The 22,877-nt window shown below is 56.3% G+C and overlaps 9 protein-coding genes across 9 annotated transcripts; 5 read left to right on the top strand and 4 right to left on the bottom strand.

Moving 5' to 3' along the window:
- Window positions 1-4,130: 4,130 nt before the first annotated feature.
- BCV69DRAFT_222318 (hypothetical protein) lies at window positions 4,131-4,987 on the top strand. The gene has a single exon (XM_025489826.1). The coding sequence runs from the start codon at window positions 4,267-4,269 to the stop codon at window positions 4,732-4,734; it is 468 nt and encodes a 155-aa protein (XP_025347333.1). The 5' UTR covers window positions 4,131-4,266; the 3' UTR covers window positions 4,735-4,987.
- Window positions 4,988-5,103: 116 nt separating this feature from the next.
- Window positions 5,104-5,628, bottom strand: BCV69DRAFT_277921 (hypothetical protein; the record flags this gene model as incomplete). Its single annotated transcript, XM_025491178.1, has 4 exons — window positions 5,104-5,225; window positions 5,311-5,435; window positions 5,459-5,504; window positions 5,574-5,628. The coding sequence occupies 4 exons, from the start codon at window positions 5,626-5,628 to the stop codon at window positions 5,104-5,106; spliced, it is 348 nt and encodes a 115-aa protein (XP_025347332.1).
- A 600-nt stretch (window positions 5,629-6,228) lies between these two features.
- Window positions 6,229-6,755, bottom strand: BCV69DRAFT_299910 (hypothetical protein; the record flags this gene model as incomplete). Its single annotated transcript, XM_025494387.1, has 4 exons — window positions 6,229-6,350; window positions 6,435-6,499; window positions 6,591-6,636; window positions 6,701-6,755. 4 exons carry the CDS (start codon window positions 6,753-6,755, stop codon window positions 6,229-6,231), a joined length of 288 nt encoding a protein of 95 aa, XP_025347331.1.
- A 652-nt stretch (window positions 6,756-7,407) lies between these two features.
- Window positions 7,408-7,927, bottom strand: BCV69DRAFT_299909 (hypothetical protein; the record flags this gene model as incomplete). Its single annotated transcript, XM_025494386.1, has 4 exons — window positions 7,408-7,523; window positions 7,603-7,661; window positions 7,757-7,805; window positions 7,873-7,927. The coding sequence occupies 4 exons, from the start codon at window positions 7,925-7,927 to the stop codon at window positions 7,408-7,410; spliced, it is 279 nt and encodes a 92-aa protein (XP_025347330.1).
- Window positions 7,928-10,487: 2,560 nt separating this feature from the next.
- Window positions 10,488-13,278, bottom strand: BCV69DRAFT_313353 (hypothetical protein). The gene is made up of 2 exons (XM_025495024.1): window positions 11,935-13,278; window positions 10,488-11,847 (listed from the first exon to the last, which is right to left on the bottom strand). The coding sequence occupies exons 1-2, from the start codon at window positions 13,045-13,047 to the stop codon at window positions 10,801-10,803; spliced, it is 2,160 nt and encodes a 719-aa protein (XP_025347329.1). The 5' UTR covers window positions 13,048-13,278; the 3' UTR covers window positions 10,488-10,800.
- Window positions 13,279-13,490: 212 nt separating this feature from the next.
- On the top strand, window positions 13,491-15,431 carry BCV69DRAFT_287816 (DUF185-domain-containing protein; the record flags this gene model as incomplete). Its single annotated transcript, XM_025493586.1, has 2 exons — window positions 13,491-13,530; window positions 13,813-15,431. The coding sequence occupies 2 exons, from the start codon at window positions 13,491-13,493 to the stop codon at window positions 15,429-15,431; spliced, it is 1,659 nt and encodes a 552-aa protein (XP_025347328.1).
- A 673-nt stretch (window positions 15,432-16,104) lies between these two features.
- Window positions 16,105-16,990, top strand: BCV69DRAFT_283708 (hypothetical protein; the record flags this gene model as incomplete). The annotated part of the gene is made up of 4 exons (XM_025492802.1): window positions 16,105-16,163; window positions 16,249-16,678; window positions 16,760-16,844; window positions 16,933-16,990. Coding segments are annotated over 4 exons (632 nt in total), but the record flags the coding sequence as incomplete, so codon positions are not given.
- A 762-nt stretch (window positions 16,991-17,752) lies between these two features.
- On the top strand, window positions 17,753-18,840 carry BCV69DRAFT_283706 (putative NADH-ubiquinone oxidoreductase 24 kDa subunit mitochondrial precursor; the record flags this gene model as incomplete). Its single annotated transcript, XM_025492801.1, has 3 exons — window positions 17,753-17,942; window positions 18,016-18,192; window positions 18,296-18,840. Coding segments are annotated over 3 exons (584 nt in total), but the record flags the coding sequence as incomplete, so codon positions are not given.
- A 104-nt stretch (window positions 18,841-18,944) lies between these two features.
- BCV69DRAFT_299904 (hypothetical protein) lies at window positions 18,945-22,265 on the top strand (the record flags this gene model as incomplete). Its single annotated transcript, XM_025494385.1, has 1 exon — window positions 18,945-22,265. One exon carries the CDS (start codon window positions 18,945-18,947, stop codon window positions 22,263-22,265), a length of 3,321 nt encoding a protein of 1,106 aa, XP_025347325.1.
- Window positions 22,266-22,877: the final 612 nt, after the last annotated feature.

The raw sequence follows: 22,877 nt of genomic DNA, 5'->3' as shown, positions 1-22,877 counted from the left end.
GCCATGGCCCGACGGACAGACGCGGCCAAGTTTCACTTTGACCCTAGGAGTCGCGGCAGTGCTTCGAGTCAGCGCGGCGAGGGCGCTTCAGGGCTGGGGAGCGCGGTGATGCAGAGAGATGTTACGGCGCGGCAGGGGGATTACGGCACAATAGAGGCAGAGGGTGGAGCAAGGCCTGCGAGCGATACCCCGGACGAAGCAGCGAGGAAAGTGGAGGAGGAGATCATGAGCATCCTGGCTCTGAGAGGGGAGCAGGGCGGGAGGACAAGCAAGGAGCAGATATACCCAGGTAGTAGTAGTAGTAGAGACACAGAGGAGGAGATAGGGACTGCGCAGCGTGCTGCAGACGCAGATGCAGAGCAGACGGTCACGACGCCTCGTCAGAGTCAGGAGGGGTTCACATAGCTTATGAGGAAAGGAGGTCAAGGTCGAGCCTGTACATAATCGGAGACTATTCGACCCCCTTTTTGCTTGAGCTATACACACTCGCTCACAGACAGTCTATGAGCAACGAATCTTCACGACCAATGCTCGTGTGCAACGATGTTTGCCCGCCGAAGGTGGTACGGTATGCTATCTCTGATGGTATGACTGGTAAGACTCTTGGTATCCCCCATCACAAGCATAGCTGATTCTGGTCGCACAGACAATCTCGATGGCAGTGCGTCGGCGCTTTATCGGTCTCGTGATCCAGCAAGTCACAAGGTAAGTAGGATCCATCAGATCGTGTTTTAAAGAATAGAGTGGGCAAAAGGACACTCATGAAGATGCAGTAGCATTGATCAAGCCGACGTATTGTCGGACAACTCGGTTTCCGGCACACACAGAGCTCGAAGCAGCAGTGAAGATGATGCTGGGGAAGCTCACGTCAGTACGTGATGTATGCGAAGCCCTGTAGATTCAGCAGTCGCTGGCAATCCCCTGCCCTCTTTCTCTCAGTTGCACAGGTAGTCATCGATGTTCTTGTCGTAGACGCAGTCCCGGGCACAGTGCGTTGCCGCGGTGTCCGTCTTCTTTTCCAACAGTCCACAGGGTGTGTAACCGCTGTCGCCTGTGGGTCGTGACACATGGCGGAGAGGTAATCATAAGCTCGAGGCATCATGAATCTACAGAGGGATAGCTAATGTACTCACCGTGCTTGTTCCCACAGTACGCTTGTCCCATGGCGTTCATGATACATGGACCACTGCAGCCATAAGAGGTCAGAAACAAGCCAAACATCGTCAACCATCGATAAAGGGACTAAGAGCAGGCAGGCGTGGAAGAGCACTGTACACTCACTCGCATGCCCTCCATTTGCGGTTTACAAAAATCGCACAAGTGGAGGCTGTGGGTTGTAGAGATCAGACGGTGTCAGTGTCTTAACGGCGTACAGCGGCACAAAGCGTCCACAGCTCCGCCGCTTCTTCTTACCCAGTGTGGTGGATGAAAAAAGCATGCAGACAGCGATCGCAGCGAAAGTGAATTTCATGATGAGTGAGTAGGTGGGTACGGAAAGGTAGGAGTGGGCGGGCGTCTGTAAAGTTGCACTCCTACTTGTACATTCTTCTACCTCACGCTTGTCACCAATGCTGAGCTCAGCGCAGAGATTAGGAACCAGGCAACGTATTCCGTGCCGGCGGGCGGTAGTATAGCGACCAAGGAGGCCAGCACTTGCGTGCCGCTAATGGTAACAACAGGGGTCGGCCCGCATTGACTCCCTCTGAATTCCCGCCGTGGCTACGGTCCAACGTCAGGATCTTTGCAAGCGTAGTCTTGGATGTTCTTATCCCACAGACAGTCTAGGGTGCATTCCTGTGCCGAGGTTGCTGATTTGGAGTCCAACAAGACGCACAAGGAGCCCGGATCGCCTGCATTTTTGGCCGTGGAAAATCGCGTCAGAAGGAACGAGCTATGGTATACTGTACTACGACCGAGATCAGAGACAGCGACCCACCGTGTTTGGTGGAACAGTAGGGCTGCCCCTTGGCGTTCATACGACAAGCACCTCTGTAAACATAGGAAGGCCGATGGGCATCAGACATAAAGAAATGCCTGGGAAGCTCAATCGTGGATCTCTTGGAATACTCACTCGCATGCCCGGTACCCAGTATGCGTCACGACTCCACACACCGAAGCTGTACGTCACGGGCGAGATTCTGTATAAGTACATTGGCGACGCTCAAGGCCTACAACGTGACTGTCCATGCTCACCGAGCGCAATGGAAGAGGCCACCAGGCAGACTGTGATGGCAGATAAGACGACCTTCATGATTGGCATATGAGAGGGAGAACACGGAGGGTATGGTAGCTAGACATGAGCGGGGCTTCGGTCTCCAGCGACTGACCACATAAGACTGCTGTTCGATTGCCTCCTAGCAAGCCTGCATTCCTTATCATTCCGGGCCGCAATATACAGTACCTGCCACGACGCGCCCTGGTCGCGCGGACCCTCTCCCCAAGATGCAAAGTTTTTCCGGTACCTGACGCCGAGCCAGGGTCACAATTCCGAATACCAGTCGAAATCCGGCATGTGCAAGCACAAGGGAGAGCAGCGTCGGTACGAAGTCACTGTAAGCTGAGGCTGTTGTCGACACAACATAGCACGGTGCCCGGAAAGAGCGATGTCTGGTGAGCGCTTTTCCTCTCAAGCGACGCTTCGCCACACAATTCAGACGTACTTGTAATAGAGCATCTGCAATCACAAAGAGAGCAAGACATCACAAGCCCAGACTGTAAAAATGTATCTTGATGTCGGTGAAGAGACGCAATAATCGCTGGCGGAAAACAACGATATGGATGGGTAGGTCTTGCATACGACGGCAGGATATTATTTCCAATGCCAACGGTGGCAACCATTGTCATGGGTCGCCCCCAGGTAGCCACAACCCAGGGCGGCGCCGCAATGCTCGATTGGTACGGTGGAGTGTGCAGTCCTGAGAACCGCACACGGGGCCCGCAGATCGCCTGGACGGATACATTCTGGTGAGACTGGGCCTTTCTTCTCAACGTTCTGATGCCGCTCGAACTGCTATGACTTACCGGTCCAGCCCCTACCAGCACAGCTGGTAACTTGGTCTAGGTCCGCGGTGCATGCACCCCTGAGAAGAGTGGGTGGTAGCGGATTACAAGGACCGCAAGAGGTGTTCAGAGAGAGAGGGGAGATCGTCTGCTACTCCTTTGGAAACTTACGGGCAAGCCCTCCACTTTCCCTTCACCTTAATCGCACACTTGTTGGCTGCGAAAAGGCAGTCAAAAGTCGCAAAGCGGTGAGCACGGCATTCTGAATCCTGATGCATCATTCTGTCCACGTACCAAGCGCCATTGAGGCGAAGACGAGGCAGAGCGTAGCGACGCTGAAGGTCTTCATGATACTTTTGTGCAGATGGGCAAGGCAAATCTCTCATGGGCAGTGGGCACAGCAGCGACGCAGGCTATTATATACCTCAATCTATGCCCCTCCACGCAGCGCCTTTGTTATGGCGGCACATAGGTGTGTCGGTAGTCCGAGATCGAAAGTGAGGCTTTCTGCGCCCTACATGTCCAAGGGAGCTCGAAGCGCACAGCCTCGGAAGTACAGTAAGGTGTGCCTGCATTTCGCCCTGAAGCCCCCATGGGACCTTTGTCAGTGTACATCACAGCAAGCCGGCGCCCCTACTAGTCTGCCCGACACTTACCTTTCCACCGGACGAGGAGCGCCCTGGACGAAGGGCAGGCCCTGCACCGGTCGGCCAGGAGCGCCGGTCGCTGAGCTCAGCGCGCAAACCCGGCTATGCTTTGCATAACGATGCTGGAGCAACGTTCCCGGGCGCTTGCGCCAGTGGTGTAACGCACTGTACCTCACCATTTCTCAGGGGCTCCTGAGCCCAAAAGTCCGAAAGGCAACGTCTGGAGTCCGATGAACTCCACGAAGTGGCACTTCTTCACACGCATGCGCATGCTCTTGGTGTCTTGGCCGCGACCTGCGTATAGAGCACAGAAGGAAAGTCACGTCACAATTCACAAGAGGCACCATGGACACACGGTGTTCGGCAGAGAGACCAATGGTGTCGATTGATATGGGAAAAAGGGCGCTCGATATAGAGTAATCATGATGTACTCGCTCGCTCAAGTTGACATCTATCGGCAGCCACTGCCCCGAATGCTACCGAGGGAGCCGCACCCCTGTCCCTTGTCGCACTGCCTGTGTGGCTGGCTCGATGCCCGAGACAGAAACTCAGCGCAAGGCGTACCGGCATCGCCTGTGAGGGTACAGAGGGGTCAGACTGGATCGGATTTTTAGGGACCATGCCGCTAGAAGCCTCAGACTTACCGATTCCACCGCCACTAGGGCCGGCACATTTGGAGGCACCAGACCTGTCAACAAAGCAGCCACCCCTACAAGTCTTCCATTGTCCGTTCGACTTGATTCCACAGAATTTGGCTGTTGTAAGGCGAGAAACAGTCAATGATGCAGACGCTGAATGCTTGGCGTTCCGGTCTGCCGACTCACCAAGCGTCGTTGACGCGAACAAGGCGCAGAGGATAGCAGCGCTGAAGATCTTCATGATGATTTGTGGAACTAGGCGAGGTCAAATGTTTGTGCAGTGCAGGGCAGTGAAGTCTTTATGTAGAGCACTTGCTCTCTTGTGCGACAACCCCTCCGTGAAGGCGGCGAGTAGAATTCCGGGTACTCCGGTAATCCGTACTTCCCGTACATGGACCTCCGCGGACATGGCCACTCCTCTCCTTGCTGGCGAAGGGTCTTGTTCCTGAGTCCTCAAAAGCAAAGCCCCGACAGGCTGGAGTTCGGCAGCCACGCTGAGGCCCGACGCTGAGGCAACGGCCGAGGGCGTCTTAGCCCCCGATGCAAGGATCCAATGTACCTCGACATTGATTCGGAGGCCCTACCCGAAAGAGTGTGAGAACTGAGCTTTCCAGAGTGACTTCCGCTACCTAAGCTCTCCTCCGTCGATTGGGCACAATATGGTGGACACAATGGAGCAGCCGTCACGAGCACACGGAGCACAAAATGTATTTGTCAGCAGAAATACAAGAATCGCTTGAATATGAGTCGAGATGAGGGAGAGGGCACATGGCGACTGAGGCCCACAGCCTGCTCGCAACGGAAAATCGTCAGCCTAGCTAGTGGCAGCCCATATCTTTGATGTTGCCAAGGTAGCCACACCCCTTGCCCTTGTCGCACTGCTTGACTGGCTGTTCCGAATCTCGGGACTTGAGGACGGCACATGGCGTGCCGATGTCGCCTACGCGGGTATGTGTGACCACGTCAGATCCCTCTTCTGGCCCCACTGATGGACTCGCAGCTATGACTATAGCACTGTGACTCACCGGTCTCTCCACGAGGACCGAAACATTGAGAATAGCCAAAGATGTCAGTGGTGCAGCCACCCCTTGTGAGGAGGTAGAGCGGGTCGTAGAAGACGCAGAATGATGTCAGCCGATCCAGAGTGTGCCTGCCACACGTTCGAGATCTCACGAGCACGTCTTCCATTCTCCTTTGAACTTGAGCCCACAGAAGTTAGCTGTCGGGAATACAACGCAGTCAACGAGGCGGGCTTTTGATTGCTGTCTGCGTCAGACTTTTCACTCACCAAGCGCCAGTGAAGCAAAGGTGAGGCAGAGCATCGCAATACTGAAGTTCCTCATGATGGTGGACTTGAGATTGTAAAAAGGGGTCGAGAGCTAAGCAGTGAAGAGGAGAAGCACAGAATTTGACTACGCTTATGTAGGGACCTCAAAATTTCTCGCAATAAACTCTTCACGCAGAGCTCAGGGGCCGACCCTTGCAGCAAATATTGAAGGCGACCACTCTCGCTCTGCGCCTCGGAAACCTCGCAGAGCGTCACTGAGTTTCCCGGGAACAGGTAGAGAAACTCATCCCGTTCCTGAAACAATGACGCTGTACGGTACGCGGAGGTGTGGTAACATCAACGAGTTGGCCAACACGTTCCCCGCTACTTCGCCGACAAGTTGAGTAGCGGAGAGGCGAGCAGCAGTTGAGGAAGCGGGGGCCGCTGGTGTAATGTATGGCAGTACTCATGCTGAACCCCAATCGATACGTTCACTCCATGGTTCACAACCTCCTGATCGCAAAGAAGATCGCACGTCGCAAGCGAAAGAGACGAAATATATATTTGTCAGCAGTGCAGAGGAAAAAAGACCGCACACGGTGTCGGTCGCTATGGGAAATCGGCGCGTCGTGTGCGCTGCGTGTGCTCGGCTCGATATGGAATGACAACGGCGGAGCTAGTGGCAGCCGTTGTCTCCCTTGCTGCCAAGGAAGCCGCAGCCCTTGCCCGGGTCGCACTCCTTGATAGTTGAGGTCGAGGCTCGAGATTTGAGCACTCCACAGTTGGAGCCGAGGTCGCCTGTGAGAGATCATCACGGTCAGACTGCGTCTCGTTCCTGATCATCTTTGCTGAGGTTCTTGTAGCTACGGAACTCAGACTCACCGAGGTCGCCGCCTCCTGGGCCGATACACTTGGGCTCGTTCAAGATGTCGACGGCGCAGCCGCCCCTGGGCAGAGCAAAGGCAAGATATGATAAACGACGGTCAGATCTCTTCAGCGGACCCCCGGCGATCATCTGAAACACTGTACGAAACTTACTGGCAAGTCTTCCAAGATCCATTGTACTTGAGACCGCAGAAGTTGGCTGGGGGAAATGCATGCTATCAGCCAAGTGTGAAACTCTTGCGGACATCAGTCTGCCGACTTACCAGCGGCCATTGATGCCAGCATGGCGCAGAGGATAGCAGTGGTGAAGGTTTTCATACTGGGCAAGGCGGAGAGTGGAAATGGGGGAGGGGCCGAGAGTGTTGTGCAAAAGGGGCCAGAGACGAGTGGATTCGAAGCTATTATATAGGTCACCGACCATCACTGAATGCTACATGCTTGGTCGGGCAGCGCCAATGCGATTGCGTTTAGGAAGGTGACTTTGCCCTTCGGTAATCCGAGAGCCGTGCCTGGGCGCTCGAAGGAGGGCTCGTGCAACACCAAACCGATCGTTATATGCGCAGGACCGAAGATTCATGTTCCTGCAGCATCGAGAAAGTGGGGACCAGGGTCCCTCCAGCGCCCTTTGTACCTATCGGCTAAACATTGAGGGCCGAAAGGGGGAGAAAGGGGGGACGTGTGGGTGCCTGCATTTGACTCTGGAGCTCACTTTCGCATTTGTGCTCGGGTCATATTGCTGCCCCCGGGCCCGGAAAACCCGGCACTATGATGCTGCTGTACGCCACAGTTGGAGAGGGGCCGATCTGTGAGTGTTCTACCGAGCGCAGTGTGCTGCTCAGATATCAAAGACAAGAGGCGCACATGTATATTTCGGAAGAGACAAGCGACACACAGTGTCGGTCGGTAAGACAAGAGCTGAGGCGCTTCGAAAGCGCGCATTCAGGCGAAAGGCGACATAATGTGAGCTCAGCTAGAGGCAGCCGTTGTCCTCAGACCCAGCGAGAGGCCCGCATCCCATGCCGCAACTACGGATTGGCGAGGCCGAGACTTGAGCATCGAGCACTACGCAGAGCGAGCCAATATCGCCTGTGGGGGAAGGAAAGAATGGAATGAGATGCTCGTTGTCGCGGCCTTGAGGCCTCTGCCACATGCTCGTGAGACTCACCGGTCTCGGCGCCACCGGCACACTTAGGGACGCCCAGATCATCGACGGTGCACGCGGATCTGAAAACAAAGATTGAAAGCGCAGCAGTGAGGATCGAGAGGAGCCTTGGACAGGACATATCGTCTGCCTTCCCGTTGGTCGGAGGGGCACTCACTCGCAGCTCTTCCACTGTCCATCAGACTTGAGCCCACATGAGGTTTTAGCTTTGGGGGAGCCGAGAAGTGGTCAGCGAGGCACGATCATTGTGTATGCAGGCGCTTTACGGCTCACCAAGCGCCATAAACGCCGACACGAGGCAGAGCATAGCAATGATGAAGGCCTTCATGATGGTGTTGAGGGAGTCGGTGAAAGGGGTGAAGTGGGTGAAGTGGGAAATAAAAGTGGTGGGCGAGGTAAGGTCAACATGACTCAAACTTCGAGGTCATTATATAGGGCGTTCGAAGTGGCTCGCTACAGCCAGATGGTTCATGCCGGACTCTTACAAGGTGTCACCCGAAGGTTGCGAGCCGCCTCGGTTCTGCTGCAATTTGTGCCTTGTGTGCTGTACCTGGAGTCTCGGGTGACTCCCCACAAGAAGTTTCATGTTCCTGAGTGAGGACGAGGGTCCTTCAAGGGCCCACTGTACCTGGCGTTCGAAGCAAGGGGGTGGGGAGGTTGACCCTGCATTGAATCCTGGAGACGGACTCGGGCCTCTTGAGCATTCGCACAAATTGCGCTTCCAAAGGACACGATCACACTTCAGACTGGAGAAGTCTCATGCTGAGCCCCAAGGAAGGAACAGTGAACAGAACTCATGACTACTGCATTGGCGAAAGTCAAGCAAAAGAAGCTATCGACAGCGAAGTTGGTCTAGCAGCAGAAGTGAAGGTCTACCCTGCCTGTGAGCATCTTATGCGAGCCTGAAGTCGGATCTCAAGTGCTACTCTTGCAGGCGTACTGAGGTACGACGTCGAAATGGGAGTAGTAACAGTCACCTGAGCACATCTGGTAGGGGCTCGAAGACGTCGGAGAGAGCAGGGTGACACAGGGGGAAGCGCCATCCCCTATCGAAGCGTAAGGTGTATATCGTGTTGTCAGTAAGAGCTTGGCGCTAGGCTTGTGTGGGCATACCTCGAGCTAATGACCTACCCTGTCGATCTCCGCAAGTGGCGCGTCCGGCGGTGCTCTTGCTGCATGCATCACTGAAGGTTGCGCAAGCGAAGGAAAACAACGGAGTCAAACTCCTTGAGATGGGACGTGACGGCCCTCAGCGTAGCATGAACTCACGAACAGGACGTCCATTGGCCTTCGACCAAGATCCCACATACGTTGGCTGTGAAAGTGCAAGGCAGTCGTCAGGTCCCTGTCAATACCTTCGATTACAACTGCTTTCCTTCGTTTACTAACCCAGCACTGCCGAAGTGAAAGTCAGGAAGAGAGCGATAAGGGGAGTTGGGGTTTGCATGATGGCTTCGAAAAGTATTCGGAAAGAAGTTGAAAAGAGAGAGGTGCAGAGGGACTAACCAATGATTTGTGTGCTTTTTGAGTCGTTCGAGGACGGGAAAATGGGCATTAAGCGGAGTGTTTGAGCGAAAGTTTGCTCGAACGCAATCAATGATATACCCGGTGCGTGCCTGGCCGGCGTCCGACCGGCTGAAATGTCTGGCATAGCCTCCCTGGCCCTCTATTTGAGCCTGCCGACACAGAAGGCTCTCCTATTCTCATTGTACCACCAGATGATAGTCGAAGTGCGTCAACAACGAGTCTCAGCAGCGCAGCATCAGGTTGTCGAGTCTGTGGACGCGCGCGAACAGCCTGTTCAGGCATAGCGGTCAGGAAAGACTAATCGAAAATTACAGAGTCACTCGTACCTGACATTGGTGCAGGCGTCAGGAACAATGAGGGGTTCAGGCACAGGGGGTCTCTCCCGGAGGCCCGGACTCCATGCTTCCGTCCCACATCCTTACAGCTGCACGACCGTCCTCGCCTCCAGTTGAAGTTGCTCAAGGACTGCCCTTCTTACAGCCGTACTGGTTGGTGGTGGGATTGAGCAAGCAAGCTTGCTGACAGAGGTCGATCGGACCGCCCGTCAGCTTGTTCGTCGAGTCTAGGAGACCACACGGCGTTTTCGCGTTGCCTGTTCGAGGCATGAGTCAGAGCAAGAGGTGGAGAAGCGTAAGGAAGTGCCTGATGGGGTGCAGAGCCCTTCCACTCACCATGCTTGTCTCCACAATAGGCCTGACCCATGGTGTTCACTCGGCATGCGCCCCTACGAGGAGGGATACCGTAATGAAAGCAAGTCCAGAGCGAAGCGATCAGAATGTGTACCCTTAGCCTAGTCGATAAGATCAGCGACACTCACGAGCAACTTCGCCATTGAGCTCCTACTTTGATACCACAGCTGAGCGTAGCTGAGCGACGAGTAGGATGATGGCCGTGGTCAGCCAGGTGCCGTATCAGACCTCGCATCCGTATGGTACTCACCGATCGTGGACGAGGCAGTGGCAAGGCAGACGAGCATGGTGGTAAGGACGGAGAACTTCATGATGGATTGAGGCAGTGAGTCTTCTGGTTGATGTTGAGTGTAAGCTAGTGGTAGGATGATGAAGGTGTGCGGGCTAGGAAGACGGAAGATGAATCACGCCCACTGGCACGCTCGTCCGCCCATCGGCCTGGGTGCTCCGAAGCTGCCTTGCTCCCTCTCCACCCATCATCGCTGCCCTTAACCCTTGACCCCTGACCCTCAATCAACACCTGGAATGCCGAGGGTCGAATGCCGAAGAGCCTAGGGCAGCAACGGCGCCGTGCCTCGCTTTACTGCCGCCAGGCGAAAAAGAAAACCGCTGTACCTGACCGCCGCCGGGATCAGTTGGGCTGAACAGACCAGTTTCAGCCATCGCTATGTCAACCAAGACTCAAGGGAATGGATTATGTTCAAGTAGAGGGAGGAGCATATACAAAGAGAGGCAAGGGAAGCGGCAGTGGCAGCGCCAAGAATTGCAGCACTGGTAGGAGTCGTAAAGAGAGTGGCGCATATTGGCAATGGATGCTCAGACGGGAATGCGAAGGTGACAAAGGTGAAACAGGGCCCAGGGAAAGAAAGGTGAGACGAATCTACTTGACTACAAAGGCAAGAGTGAGTGTCCATTTACGAGCGATCCGGTCGCTATCCGAAGATTCTGCGAGCGCTCCAGTCGCTCTTTGAACGAGGAATGACCTTCACCGCCTACGCGGCGAGCCGTCCTGGTGCCCGTTTCGTATATCGGCCCAGTCGAGTGTCTCGTACCGCGGCGGGGAAGGTCGAGCGGGAGTGCTTCCTTCAGGCTCTGAAGAGACGGCAGGCCGAGGCGGTGTGCTCCTGGTCGTCGCGGCGAGCAGCACATCCACGTCAAGTGGCTCCACTCGAGACGGCGAGGTGTGTTGCTCAGCAGCACGGTGCTGCTCGCGTGGCTGATGTTGATTGTGGGGGATAAAGCTTCCACGATGAAGCTGGAGATGCGTACGAGGAGGGCTGTCACTTGCCGGAGAAGGACCCTCTCCAGCCTGTCGTGCGGGTAACAGATGTTCTGTGCTCGCTCCTGCGTCGGCCATCGAGGTGACGCCGCGGCCCAGGGAAGCTCCTCTCGGCGGGGCGAGTTGGCGCATCTGAATCCCATCGAGATTAGCACCCTGGTTGCTTTGGTACCCAAAAGTCGGCTCTGCGTACTGGGAAGGGGAGTACTGCGTGGCGTGAGCCCCCTTAACGGGCCCTGGACTGTAGCTCTGCTCCTCGTCATAGTGTCCGTATGGGTCGACGATGATGCCGAGGTCGCCAGCTGCGGATGCATTCTGTGGTCTCACTGGTCCAGATGGGACTCTCTCCCCGCTCTGTGCAGTTTGCGTCCTCCTCATCATTGCAAAGCTGTCTCGACCTGCTTCCTTGTTCAGCAGGATTCCAGGTACGGGCATCGGCGCGCCCTTGCCACTGGCTTGAGTCAGTAGCGTGTACCTGTTGAGCCGCAACTTTCTCTGCACCTCTGGCCTGGCAACCTCCATCTTCCTGTAGAGGTACCAGGCGGCTAGTATTGTGATGATGCCCGTGATGACCAGGATGACCCACTTGACAATCTTCGATGCGGTCGACTCCTCTCCATCTGCCGAGGACCTGATAGCGTAGCCGACATAGACTACCGCCATTTGCTTGGGCATCGATAAAAGAGTGGCTATGGTGAAGATCCAAAAGGACATCCCTACGGTTGAGAAGACTGCTGTAGTGAAGTGGCCAGGCTGATACGAAGAGAGTGGCAAGGTCGCAACAGTCAGTCAGGGTGATGCGAAACGGCCTGTGGCAAGCTGACACCCCGCACTACTCACAATGGCTGATAGCCTGGCCACCAAGACTGTAAAGAGACCTCCCTCCCTGACAATGTGAGCCATGCAGGCATAGTTGAGGCTCTTTCTCTCGTACCTCTGCGCCGTTTTCTGCAGGCAAGCACCGAAAGCCCAGAAGTTTCCCCATTCTCCTAGTAGAGTTCCAAGCGCCACAATGCCGAATCCAATCCAGAAAGGATATACGATTCCGCATAGGACTCCAATGATCTCGTGTCCAAAGAGGGGCGGGAAGGAGATGATGAACAGAATGGCGACCGGGATGATCCAGCCCCACACGACGGAGTTGATCTTGAGGGAGACTGGGGTCAGCCAATCGATGATCCTACGATGTAGAATGACAAATACGACGACGACAGCGATGACTGCGACGAATAGTACATAGTAGTACCAATAGCCCCACTTGACCCAGCTGCGCCAGTCTTTGAGCATTCGCATGTACGAGTCTCGCATCGTTGTGCCATTCTCATCGAGATCTTTCGGGAACGTCTCAGCAATTTTGCGCTGTTCGGCGTTCAAGCGGTCCCACTTGAGGGGACGATCAGGATATATGCCTTCGGATTGAGTAGGCGAAGGAGGCGTCAATGCTACGTGGGATTGTGAGGCCGGTGAGTGCAGAGCAGCATACGACTCAGGGCCTTTGAAGGGCTGATGCGGCATCTCGAGGCGCGGGGTGTAGCCTCTTTGTATCCGCGGAGGTGAGCTGGACGAAGGAGTAGCATAGGATTGAGTATAGCTGTCCGAGGTCGGCGCAGGAGGGTAGGATGTCGGAATGTGTTGGTTGGGATCACTGTAGCCTTGGCTGCTGCTATACTGGTCCTGCCTCGCATGCTCGCCTGGACTACCATAGCCTTGGGGTCTGCGAAGCATCTGTTGGTCCTCTTGACGTTGCGGCGAGGACGCAGAAGACGGGCCAGGCCGCGTCTGATGTGAAGCTTCACCGCGATACGAAGCTTCACCGGGGTAGGAGTGCTGTGTCCCTTGCCGTTGCTGCCATTGTTGTTGTTGTTGTTGTTGCTGCTGCTGCTGCTGCTGCTGCTGCTGCTGATAGTACATTGCGTCCTCACCGTAGCCGTAACGAGAAACCGGCGCAGCCATCCTTGAGACAGGTCAGAGGAGGGGCGAGGTAGGAGGATGGACAAGGTAGGAATCGAAGGCGAGGCGTCTGCAGCTAGCCTGCTCAGACGGCGGAGGCTGCTCTGTGAGTTATCAGTGGGAGGCTAGAACGCTTCTGCGCCCATGTAGCGAGCCAAGCGACGTGTGGTAGCGAGGGAGGAGGGGAAAGTGGCGGAAGTGCTGTACCTTCAGGAGTCGTAGCACGACGAGGTGTCTCACCCTGCCAAGGCAAAGGGGCATGGACGCACACACAAGGCGCGACGGACAAGGCGCGACGCAGGCCATGCAGACACACACACACACACACACGCACCGCCCCCCTACGCCACGCCCGACCCACTCCGCTCCGATCACATTCAATCTCCGCACCTTCGCCCCACCGCGCACTCCTCGCGATTCCGCCCCCCCTCCTTCGCGGACGGACCATGTGGGTGGCTGCAAAATCATTCGCACGACGGACATTCGGTCAGCCAGAAGACGCGAAGCTCCGGCTGACTGCAGCAGCAGCATCATCATCACCATCACCAGCGCCCGCCCTGACCATGGTCAATGCTGTTCATTCGAGGTATGGCGCAGCAGTCAGGACCGCAGTACAGCCCGCATTGCAGTCCTCCAAGGCTTGCAAAGGCTCCTCAGGCTCAGCGACGGCAACATGCTACCTCCAACGGCCTCGCACCACCACCTTGCCGCCTAATGCACCCGCCCAGCGCCGGTCATTCTCATCGGCTTCTCCACCCCTCGCCTTAGCCGGTCCATCTCGACCTCGCCCGCCTCCTCGTCCCTCACCATCGCCCGTGGACCGTGATGACACACGACATCGGCATCAATTCAATCCAGACCCATTCACCCTTACCCCACCCGAAGAGCACAAGCACCTCCCACTGGTCAATGCTCAGACCCTTGCCGCATCCAAGACTCGCCCCAGGTCATGTCGTATGTTGGCTAGAGACTTCATTCACGACAGTTTGTACAATCCTCACTACGGCTACTTCAGCAGACACGCTGTCCTATTGCCCGATGTCGAGAACGAACAGGGCGAGAGGGAGGCAACCTTCGGCGACATCAAGAATGAAGCTGACTTCATGAGGAAGGTAGAGGGAAGCTACATTGCCTTTGAGAAGAACTTCATGGATAGAGCTGCCAAGAATGCGCCAGCACCGCCACCGCCGCCGGCTCATCCAGAGTCAACTCCTGCTCCTCCTCGTGCTCCTTCACAGCTTCCTAGATCCTTCTCTGCCGCCGGTCTTGACGCAGCCAAGGCACAAGGTCGTGCAGCCTGGCTCAAGTCGCAGCAGCAAGGCATGCAGCACGACGAAGACGTCACATCCATGGTCGCTCGACAGGTCTGGCATACACCTACCCAGCTCTTCAAACCTCACTACGCCAACATCGTCGCTCAGCACTGCATCGATTCGATCAGCGATGGCCGTCCATTGATCATCTATGAGATGGGTGCTGGATCAGGCGCAATGGCCGAGTGCGTTCTTAATTATGTTCAGGAGCGGTATCCGGACATGTACAGCTCTATGCGGTACCACATCATTGAGATCTCGGATCGCTTGGCAACACAGCAAACGCAGCGTCTGACCAAGCATCTGGATAACAAGAGGGTGACAATTCATCGCCAGGATATTCTGACTTGGAACACTCCGGTACACGAAGACTGCTTCGTCTTGGGCTTGGAGGTGCTGGACAACCTCTCGCATGATGTCGTCCGCTACTCGACGAGCGACTCCACACCTTATCAGTGCTACATTTCAATCGACTCGACTGGAGATATGCACGAGCTATATACCCCCGTGACGGACCCTCTGATCCGGCAATTTCTCTCTCTGTATCATCAGCTCCGGCCGCAGGAGCAAGCGCCAGCACTACCCAAGACTCTCACCTCGCTGCCCTCACCTCTGCGACGACTAGTGGCAAATCAACTGCCTTTCTACCCGAACATGTCCCAACCCCACTTCATTCCTACCTCGTCCCTGAAGCTGCTGCAAACACTCGCCCACTTCTTCCCTAACCATCGACCAATCTTCTCGGACTTTCACACACTGCCAAAGGACGCAAGTGTGAAAGGCATCAATGGACCAATCGTGCAGACGCGGATCGGAGGGGAGATGGTCGACGTGGGCACCTACGCCGTGCTTCAGGGGTACTTTGACATCTTCTTTCCAACGGACTTCGAGCTGCTCAGGGACTTCTATGCACAAGTCGACAACGATGGCAGGGTTGCTCGCAGGGGCTTGGAGGTAGTCAAGCATCGAGCTTTCCTGGAGCGCTACCCGCATTTGGCAAAGGGATGTCAGCTGAAGGATGGAAGTAACCCGATGTTGAGCTGGTACGAGAATGCCAGCTGGTTGATCGGCTAGGCGAGGTGCGGGAAGGAAAGAAAATTGGTCCATCGCTTTACGATTCAATGCATGCAATTCCAACCTCTGGCGGCCCGTACGACACACGGCTCGGCATACTCAGAAGACACTATCAAGCCGAAACTGTGACTCGGATGATCCATAGATTGCGTGCCTGATACGGGTGCCTAAGTGGGCTCACACCGGCACGTTGCTAGAGACGAGATCTCAGGACATACAAAAGCCTTGCCTCCTCTTTTCGCTCCTCGTTCACTCCTCTCTTTCTCTTTAAGTCACCCACACTGACGCTTACTACTGCCTCTTCGTATCAACATGCCCCAGTCTCCCGCTCCACGCGTCCTGCGCGTCCTCCTCCCCTTTGTCTCCTTTGCCCTAGCCCTCTGGCTGACCATCTCCTACATCGCCCCCTCTTCACCCCTCACCTCACCCACATCCGTCTTCACTTCTCGCGCCATCCCCTTCCAATCCAAGCCTCTGCTCGAGGCGCGCCAGGCTCCTAACACCTGGTACTCCAAAGATCCGCTAGGCCAGACGGCCTCGTACAACTTTACTGCTTTTGTCCTCCCGTTGAAGAGGGAGGTGGCTGCGAAGCTTGTTGGAGGGACTGAGAGAGACTTGCTGCCCCTCACAGGACTGCACGGTGTGGTGGGCGAGGGGGACCACCCACTTGTCTGTATGAGTGGGCTCTTGTTTGATATCAGGCAGGCGGTGCTGAATATTGAGAGGTTGCAGGTGAGCAGCCCGGCCTCGTGGGTCGGCCGAGTCCCTAAAGTAGTCACTGACACCCTTCGAGCTCTGTCTTGACCTTCGCGTGCAGTCCGCCAACTGCTACCTCCCTTTCTACGACGCGACGCACGACGGTCGCACTCCTTACACCTTCGACGTGATCAACCTTCAGGACAAGCTCATCCCCGTTCTCGCCGGCTCGCTCCAGCAGTCCATCAAGCTCCTGCAGGCCAACTTCAATCCAAAGACAGACGCCTACAGAGCTATTGGCTCGCAGGCCCGAGGGGTGGACGTCTCCCTCGGTCTGGAAGGGAGCAACGCGCTTGGACTGCCGGTACCGAACACGCCTGCGATGAGTCTGCTCTGGACGGGCGACAAGGCTCAAGACGACGTGAGCAAGTTCGTACAGGGAGCGCTTACCGCACCCTATGTACACACATACTCGCGCTTGTGCTCGAGGACCTTCTGGAAGTTTGACGAGGTATTCGCCGATGCGGAGAATGTCAGGGGGGATGTGCAGCGTGAGTGCTACCGAAGAGTCATTGGCGAGAGCGGTGTTCCTGAGACCTGACTACCTCTACCTTTGCTGGTGCGTACAACAGTCTTCCCGCCTGCGACGCCCTCCCATCTCGAATTCAAGGGCGTCGCTGGCTACAAGGCGACGGCGGCCTGGGACAACCAGTTCGGGTGAGTAGTGGCCACTGCGCAGTGGCAATGGAGCTACTTGATGAATGGACACTAATCTTCCGCTTACTCTTCTGCTGGTGGCTATCAGCCCCGGACAGACGTGCGCTTCGCTGCGAGTGGAGGCTGCCGCTGTTCATTACCAGTGACGCGGAGCTCACCATCGCCGGCCACCGTCCGTAGTGCTGTTTGTCGAGTTGCTGTGTTCCACGCCTCTGAAGTCGACGGCCGCTTCGCCTTTTCTCTCCTCATCGATCCATTCTGTTCAATGCGATCTTGAAACTTCGACTCACGACGATGCCTTCCTCTACCCGCCACGATGGCTTTGTGAGATCTGTCGTGGCGCAGCGGTATCACCTCCTGTTGCTTGCCGGCTGTAAGGCGTAGGCGGGGGATCGGGCGGAAGTGGCTCGTTGCGCGGTGCAGCTGTGCGGGCGTGGCTTTGTAATGCGAGGCAGGGGCGGGCGAGGGCAGCCTCCCACGGCCAAGTCGGGGCGGAGGACTGAGAATCATCGAGTCTCACCAATCACCATCGCTGATCCAGGCTTCCGCCGCTTCCACCCTATCCATCCTCGTCCTTGACCCGTCGTCAACCGCCCTCTCCCCACCATGTCGCTCGCACGATCTACCATCTCGGCACTCGCAAGGAGGGCAGTCGCTGCTCCTGCCGCTGCCGCCGCCCGCCCCTCGGCCATTGCTACCACGTCGCGGTGCTTCTCTACGTCCATGCCCGCTCGATCCGACTCCCTCTTCGTTCACCGTGATACCGACTACAACAGTGCGTGGCCAGGTAGCGAAGCTCATTTCGAAGCTCACCTGCCAGGCATGTACTCACATCGCTTGCCCCGACTTTGCCTCTCGCCTTCCCCGCCCTGCAGACGCCTCGATCCCCTTCTCCTTCAATGAGCAGAACATGGCCCAGGCAAAGGAGATCATCTCCTACTACCCCCCACAGTACAAGAAGGCAGCCGTCATTCCTCTGCTTGATTTGGGACAGAGGCAGAATTCGGGTTGGACTTCGATCTCGGTGATGAATGAGGTGGCCAGGATTTTGGAGATGCCGCCGATGAGGGTGTACGAGGTGGCCAGCTTCTACACAATGTGAGTGGGAGTAGACAGCAGCAGAAACAAAGGCGGGAGCACTGGCTGAATGCTTATCCGCTCGACTCCTCAGGTTCAACCGAGAGCCCGTTGGCAAGTACTTCCTGCAGATCTGCACTACTACGCCTTGCCAATTGGGAGGATGTGGCAGCACAAAGATTCTAGAGACGCTGCAAGATCATCTCGGTATCAAGCCTGGCCAGACGACAAAGGACAAGCTCTTCACTCTGCTCGAGGTGGAATGTCTAGGGTGAGTTGGGCTGAGCAATGGTGGTCAGGCGAGCCTCCACGGGCGTGGGTGTCCTTCGGAGAGAGAAAGCTGACTTCAGTTCTCGTATCTGTTCTCCCTGCAGTGCCTGCGCTAACGCCCCGATGATCCAATGTAACGACCACTACCTGGAGGACCTGACACCCGAGACGACGATCAAGATCATCGAGGACCTCAAGGCCGGAAAGGAGATCAAGGCTGGGCCTCAGAGCGGCCGTCATTCGTCGGAGCCAAAGGAGGGCAGGACGGCTCTGGTCACTGAGCCTTACTCCACTCAGTACAATCGGGAGGAGTTTGCTTAGAACAGAAAGAGGGGTCGGAGAGTTAGTGGATGTAGAGAAGGCGCAGATGACTGGATATTGAGCGCGAATGCTGCGACACCTTTGGCAGGATCGTGTGCGCCGATCGTTCAGGGCTATGTCAGAGTCATACAGAGAAGATCAAGCGATGATATCTGCTACTTGGCATGCCTCCATGATTGTTGCTGGGATGACTGAGTCTAGTCCTGGGGGTGGTGTGTATGTACAATGTCCCGCTGCCCTCCTCGGCTGCCCCGCGTCTACTTTTCCGTCTCCGCTTTGTTCCAGTCCGTGTTGCATCTTCTGATTTTCCGCAAGTGTCACTTGTCACCTCACCTCGACTGCTCCACACCAGCCAAGCTCCGTACCAGTCGTCCAATGCTGAGAGCACCACCGTCTGCGATATCATCATTCTGAGGTCTCATCCTCATCCTCATGGGGGACTCGGGGCCGCGTCGATCCGATCACTACTCTCCTTACTCTCCTTCGACCTCTTCTTACCGCGGAGACAGGCACTACGAGCCCCCTCGCGGCCCCCGATGGTCTCAGCAAGATTGGAGGGACAGAGAAGCGCAGAGCTCCAGGGAAGGGCCGTATAGTCCTGTAACAGCGGGCTATTATGGTCCAGGAGGCTGGTATCGCCAGAATGACTCGCCTTCATCGTCCTCGTCGTCGTATCGAATGCCAGGTCCTGCTCCTCGAGTTGCCCCTGGACCCAGCACCCTCCCTGCTCGACCTGGACTGCCGTCACGACCGCAAGCTTCTCCCCCTCCTTCAGCATCAGCTTCAGCTTCGATGAGACCCCAAGTGCGTCCACCTCCGCCTCCAACAAAGATCCAGGCAAAAGCAGCAGCCAAGACTCATGCTACCGCTGCACCAACCCCTCCGACTATGAGGGCCGAAGACCATCAACCGAACGCCGAAGGTCGCTCTCGCTTGAGGAGACATCATATACCCACAGCCCCACCGATGATTCTGCCCACTAAGAGACCCCCACCTGCGCCGCTTCGTGTACTACCTACCACTGGAAAAAGAGCTCCATCGAGACCGAAAGGTCAGTCACCTGCTCGTGACAGGGGGAATGGCAATAGCATTGCCAGACCGATCGCACCTCTTGGGAGACCGGCGATGGAGGGTCGTGCGAAGCCTGTCATGGCGCAAGAGAAGTCGAGAGCTGTCCACCAGCTATTACCATGGGACAGACCAAGCGAAGCCACGCCAGAGGAGGGAGAGGGGCAGTTGGCAGATGCAGGGCCTCCACCGATGGAAGAGGCAAGGAAACGAGCGCATCGTCGGCCTAGAACCGCCCCTCACGCTCACTTGACCAAGCCAGACGGAGATAGCGGGCCGGAAGAGGAGGTGTTCCCCTTGGAGGAGGTGCTACCGATACCAACGGCAGAGGTACAGGTCCTTCGCTCGGATCAGGATACAAACCGCAAGCAAGAGCGTGCGGACAATCAAACGAGTGTCAGACGAGGCAAAGGAGATGATGCAAGGGCCAGCGAGGCTTCGAAGGCACAGCAGTCTTCCGTTCAGACCCCAAAGAAGACGAAAGGTCAGAAGAAGGCAGAAAAGAGAGCCGCCGCTGCTGCTGCTGCCGCCGCAGGGAGCGCATCGAGTATCAGCGCCGGCTCACCGCACCAAGCAGCCTTCACCTCGTCCTCGACTGACGAATGGCAACCAGTGACTCCCCCTTTGAGCAAGCTCACTCAGAAAACCGGCACTCAGGTCATCTCGTCACCGCTGCCTCTTCCGACTCGCATGCAACTCTCTTCTAGTGACGAGCAGAGTTCTTCGGGGGGCCTCACAAAGGCCCAACACAGGACGGCTATGAAGGCTGCAAAGAAGCAACGAAAGAGTGAAAGTGTCGCGAGCAGAGCTGCAGCGGAAGGCAGAGAGGTCGATGCGCCGAAGGCCAAGAAAACAAAGAAGGATGACCGATTGGCGGAAGACGGCCAGCCTCCCGAAGCTCTGCAGAAGGAACAAGGCTTATCTCCTTACCCATCGATGAGCAGCGATCCTACGCCTCTTTTGAGCCCGCAAAGAGAGCCTACCATAAAGTCAGAGGTAGCCGAGGATCAGCACAACGAAGACGCAATGCGTCCTATCCCCGGCTCTACAGGCGAGAGGAACGATGAGAGACCTGCATTAGTACTCAGCTTCCGGGACGACGATTCGGACACTGCCGGGGTAGAGCTTGCTAGCTTCACAGGTAGTAAAGAGCCAGCGTCAGCGCCCTCTCGATTTGCAGACGCGACCCCTACGGATGAAGATGTAAATTCACTTGAAGCGGGGAGCCAGCAAAGGCAGATGTCCGTCTCATCAGACGATATCCCTCTGATCACAACGCTATCGAGGAAGGCCGCTGGCAGATCAGGCAATGGTCTTGTTGCCCCGAAAGAGGAAGCTAGTGCTGGTAGATATCGAGGCACCTCCTTCGGTCCGGCCAGGAGTCGAAGTCACTCGGAATCGACGAACGAGATACCCAGCTCCACTCTGCGCTTGAGCTCGCGGCCTGATAGAATCGATCTGACGGGGAAGCGCCAAGCATACCTTGCTTGGCGCTGGAAGTGGATGGCTATGCTGGAAAGCCAGTCGTCGCTTTCGAAGAATGACAAGGACAGCGCATCATCCTCATCTGCCTTGCTGGCCATCACGCCGAAGGGAAAGACGTCTCTTCGCCTCCTCTCAGCAGGGACGGCGAGCCCGGCCTGTTCTCACGACTTATCGTTCCCAGGCGACATAAATATCGAAGCAGTACGCAGGGTCTCAAGTCACGCAGTGGCCATTGCTTCTTCGAGCAATAACCGCGTAGGCGAGGGTGGCCCGCAGGTCTCACTCGTCTTTGCAAAGGATAGCATGAGGCAAGCAGGACCCAAGAAGAGTGACGATGACGTGGAGATGAGCGAGCTCACTGCGCGTGCTTCTGCGATCCATCTGAACCAACGTCCTCACATCACCGGTGCAACCTCCATCGCACCTTTTCTACCGCTGAGCGATCGAGACGCTCTGACAATGGTGACTGGCGGAGCTGACGGCGCCGTCTTTGCCTGGTCCTACTCTGGATCTCACGCCAAGTCGACGAACACTACTCGCTTACACGCTCTGCACAGCGGCACAATCACCGCCCTCGAAACGTTGCCGAAGTTAGACCTGGTTGTCTCTGCCTCTCCCCTGAATCAGCACCGAGCAGGGGGAGCTACGCAGCTCGTGGCCTTTGACGCACGCGAGACGAAGCTGCTCCACTCGTGGAAGAGCTCGGACATCGTAGCGCACCTCAGTCGTACGACACACTCCCGCCTCCTCGACGTGAGTCTGCTCCGCGCCGATTACGATCAGCACAAGCTGTACGACTTGCGCGTTCCCACCGGCGGCGGTGAGAGTGGCGGGAGTACATCTGTCTCCAGCTCAAGCCACGCTCCTACAAAGCCTGTCCTCTCCTTTGGCTGGGCGAGCGAGTACGATCTACCCTTCCTTGGGCGATCAGCCTTCAAGAGCAACTACTGTATACAAGGCTGTCCGGACGGGAAAGTGCGGACGTGGGATCTACGCTGGTCCTCTGAGGTGCTGCAGGAAGTGAGCGTCGGGGAGAAGGGTATGCCTATAAGCGATGTGCTTGTTTGGGACAGGAACAAGGTCAAGGGCAAGGAGCGGACGAGGAATACTGATACCCAAAGTGGTGGTGACGGCGGTGATAGCGGTACCTGTGTCATGGCACTGTCTCCCGATGCGGCTTGGAGGATACCCCTGGTCTGAGATGAGAGGTCAGCAAGAAGTCTTCGCGCTCTCGTACGTTCGTCACATATCGTCCCGTTGGCTTTCAGTCTTCTATCTACTCATACCATCAAACAATCAGCATATCGACCGGTGTTCGGCCGCCTGTTGGTCGCGTAAGCACGGATGCATCCCAATCACCGAGGTCTTTTGCGGCAAAACCTCACAGATCAACTAATGTACCGCCGTCGGGAAACTGGTCTTCGCTGATGTTCCTCAACGGGCGTGCCTGGCCGGCACATAGCCCCCGAAGTCCCGCTGGTCCTGCCTGTCAAACAGCAATTGCTAGCCGCCGGCAGTGTCCCTAGACAAGAGACAGGGAGATATGCTGGTCAGCTGTGCATTAAAGGCACGAGCAGGACCTGTTTCCTTCTCTTTCTGATCCTCACTTCCATCTCTCGTCACCTTCGCAGTCCAACCCTTCTTGACACTGCGGGAAACATGCGTACATCATCGACTATTGCTGTAGTAGCCACGGCACTTCTTTGCTTCCTCGGTGCAAGCCAAGTGGAAGGTGAGATATCTCCAGGCTTGACCGCCAGCAACATCTTGCGATCAAGTCGTGCGTGAACAGGCTCATGATACCCTGCCCTT

This window comes from Pseudomicrostroma glucosiphilum (genome assembly GCF_003144135.1).
Source record: "Pseudomicrostroma glucosiphilum strain MCA 4718 unplaced genomic scaffold BCV69scaffold_9, whole genome shotgun sequence".
NCBI classification, from domain to species: Eukaryota; Fungi; Basidiomycota; class Exobasidiomycetes; order Microstromatales; family Microstromataceae; genus Microstroma; species Microstroma glucosiphilum.
The sequence above is the reverse complement of the archived record's forward strand: the minus strand, read 5'-3'. Positions and strand labels throughout refer to the sequence as shown.

What these genes read in the sequence shown, in the direction of transcription:
- BCV69DRAFT_222318 (XM_025489826.1), top strand. Translation starts at nt 4,267, where the DNA reads ATGCCGCTAGAAGCCTCAGACTTACCGATTCCACCGCCACTAGGGCCG.
- BCV69DRAFT_313353 (XM_025495024.1), bottom strand. Translation starts at nt 13,047, where the DNA reads ATGGCTGCGCCGGTTTCTCGTTACGGCTACGGTGAGGACGCAATGTAC. An exon ending in TGGCCAGGCTATCAGCCATT is followed by an intron (nt 11,848 to 11,934) that starts GTGAGTAGTGCG and finishes TCTTCGTATCAG; the next exon opens with CCTGGCCACTTCACTACAGC.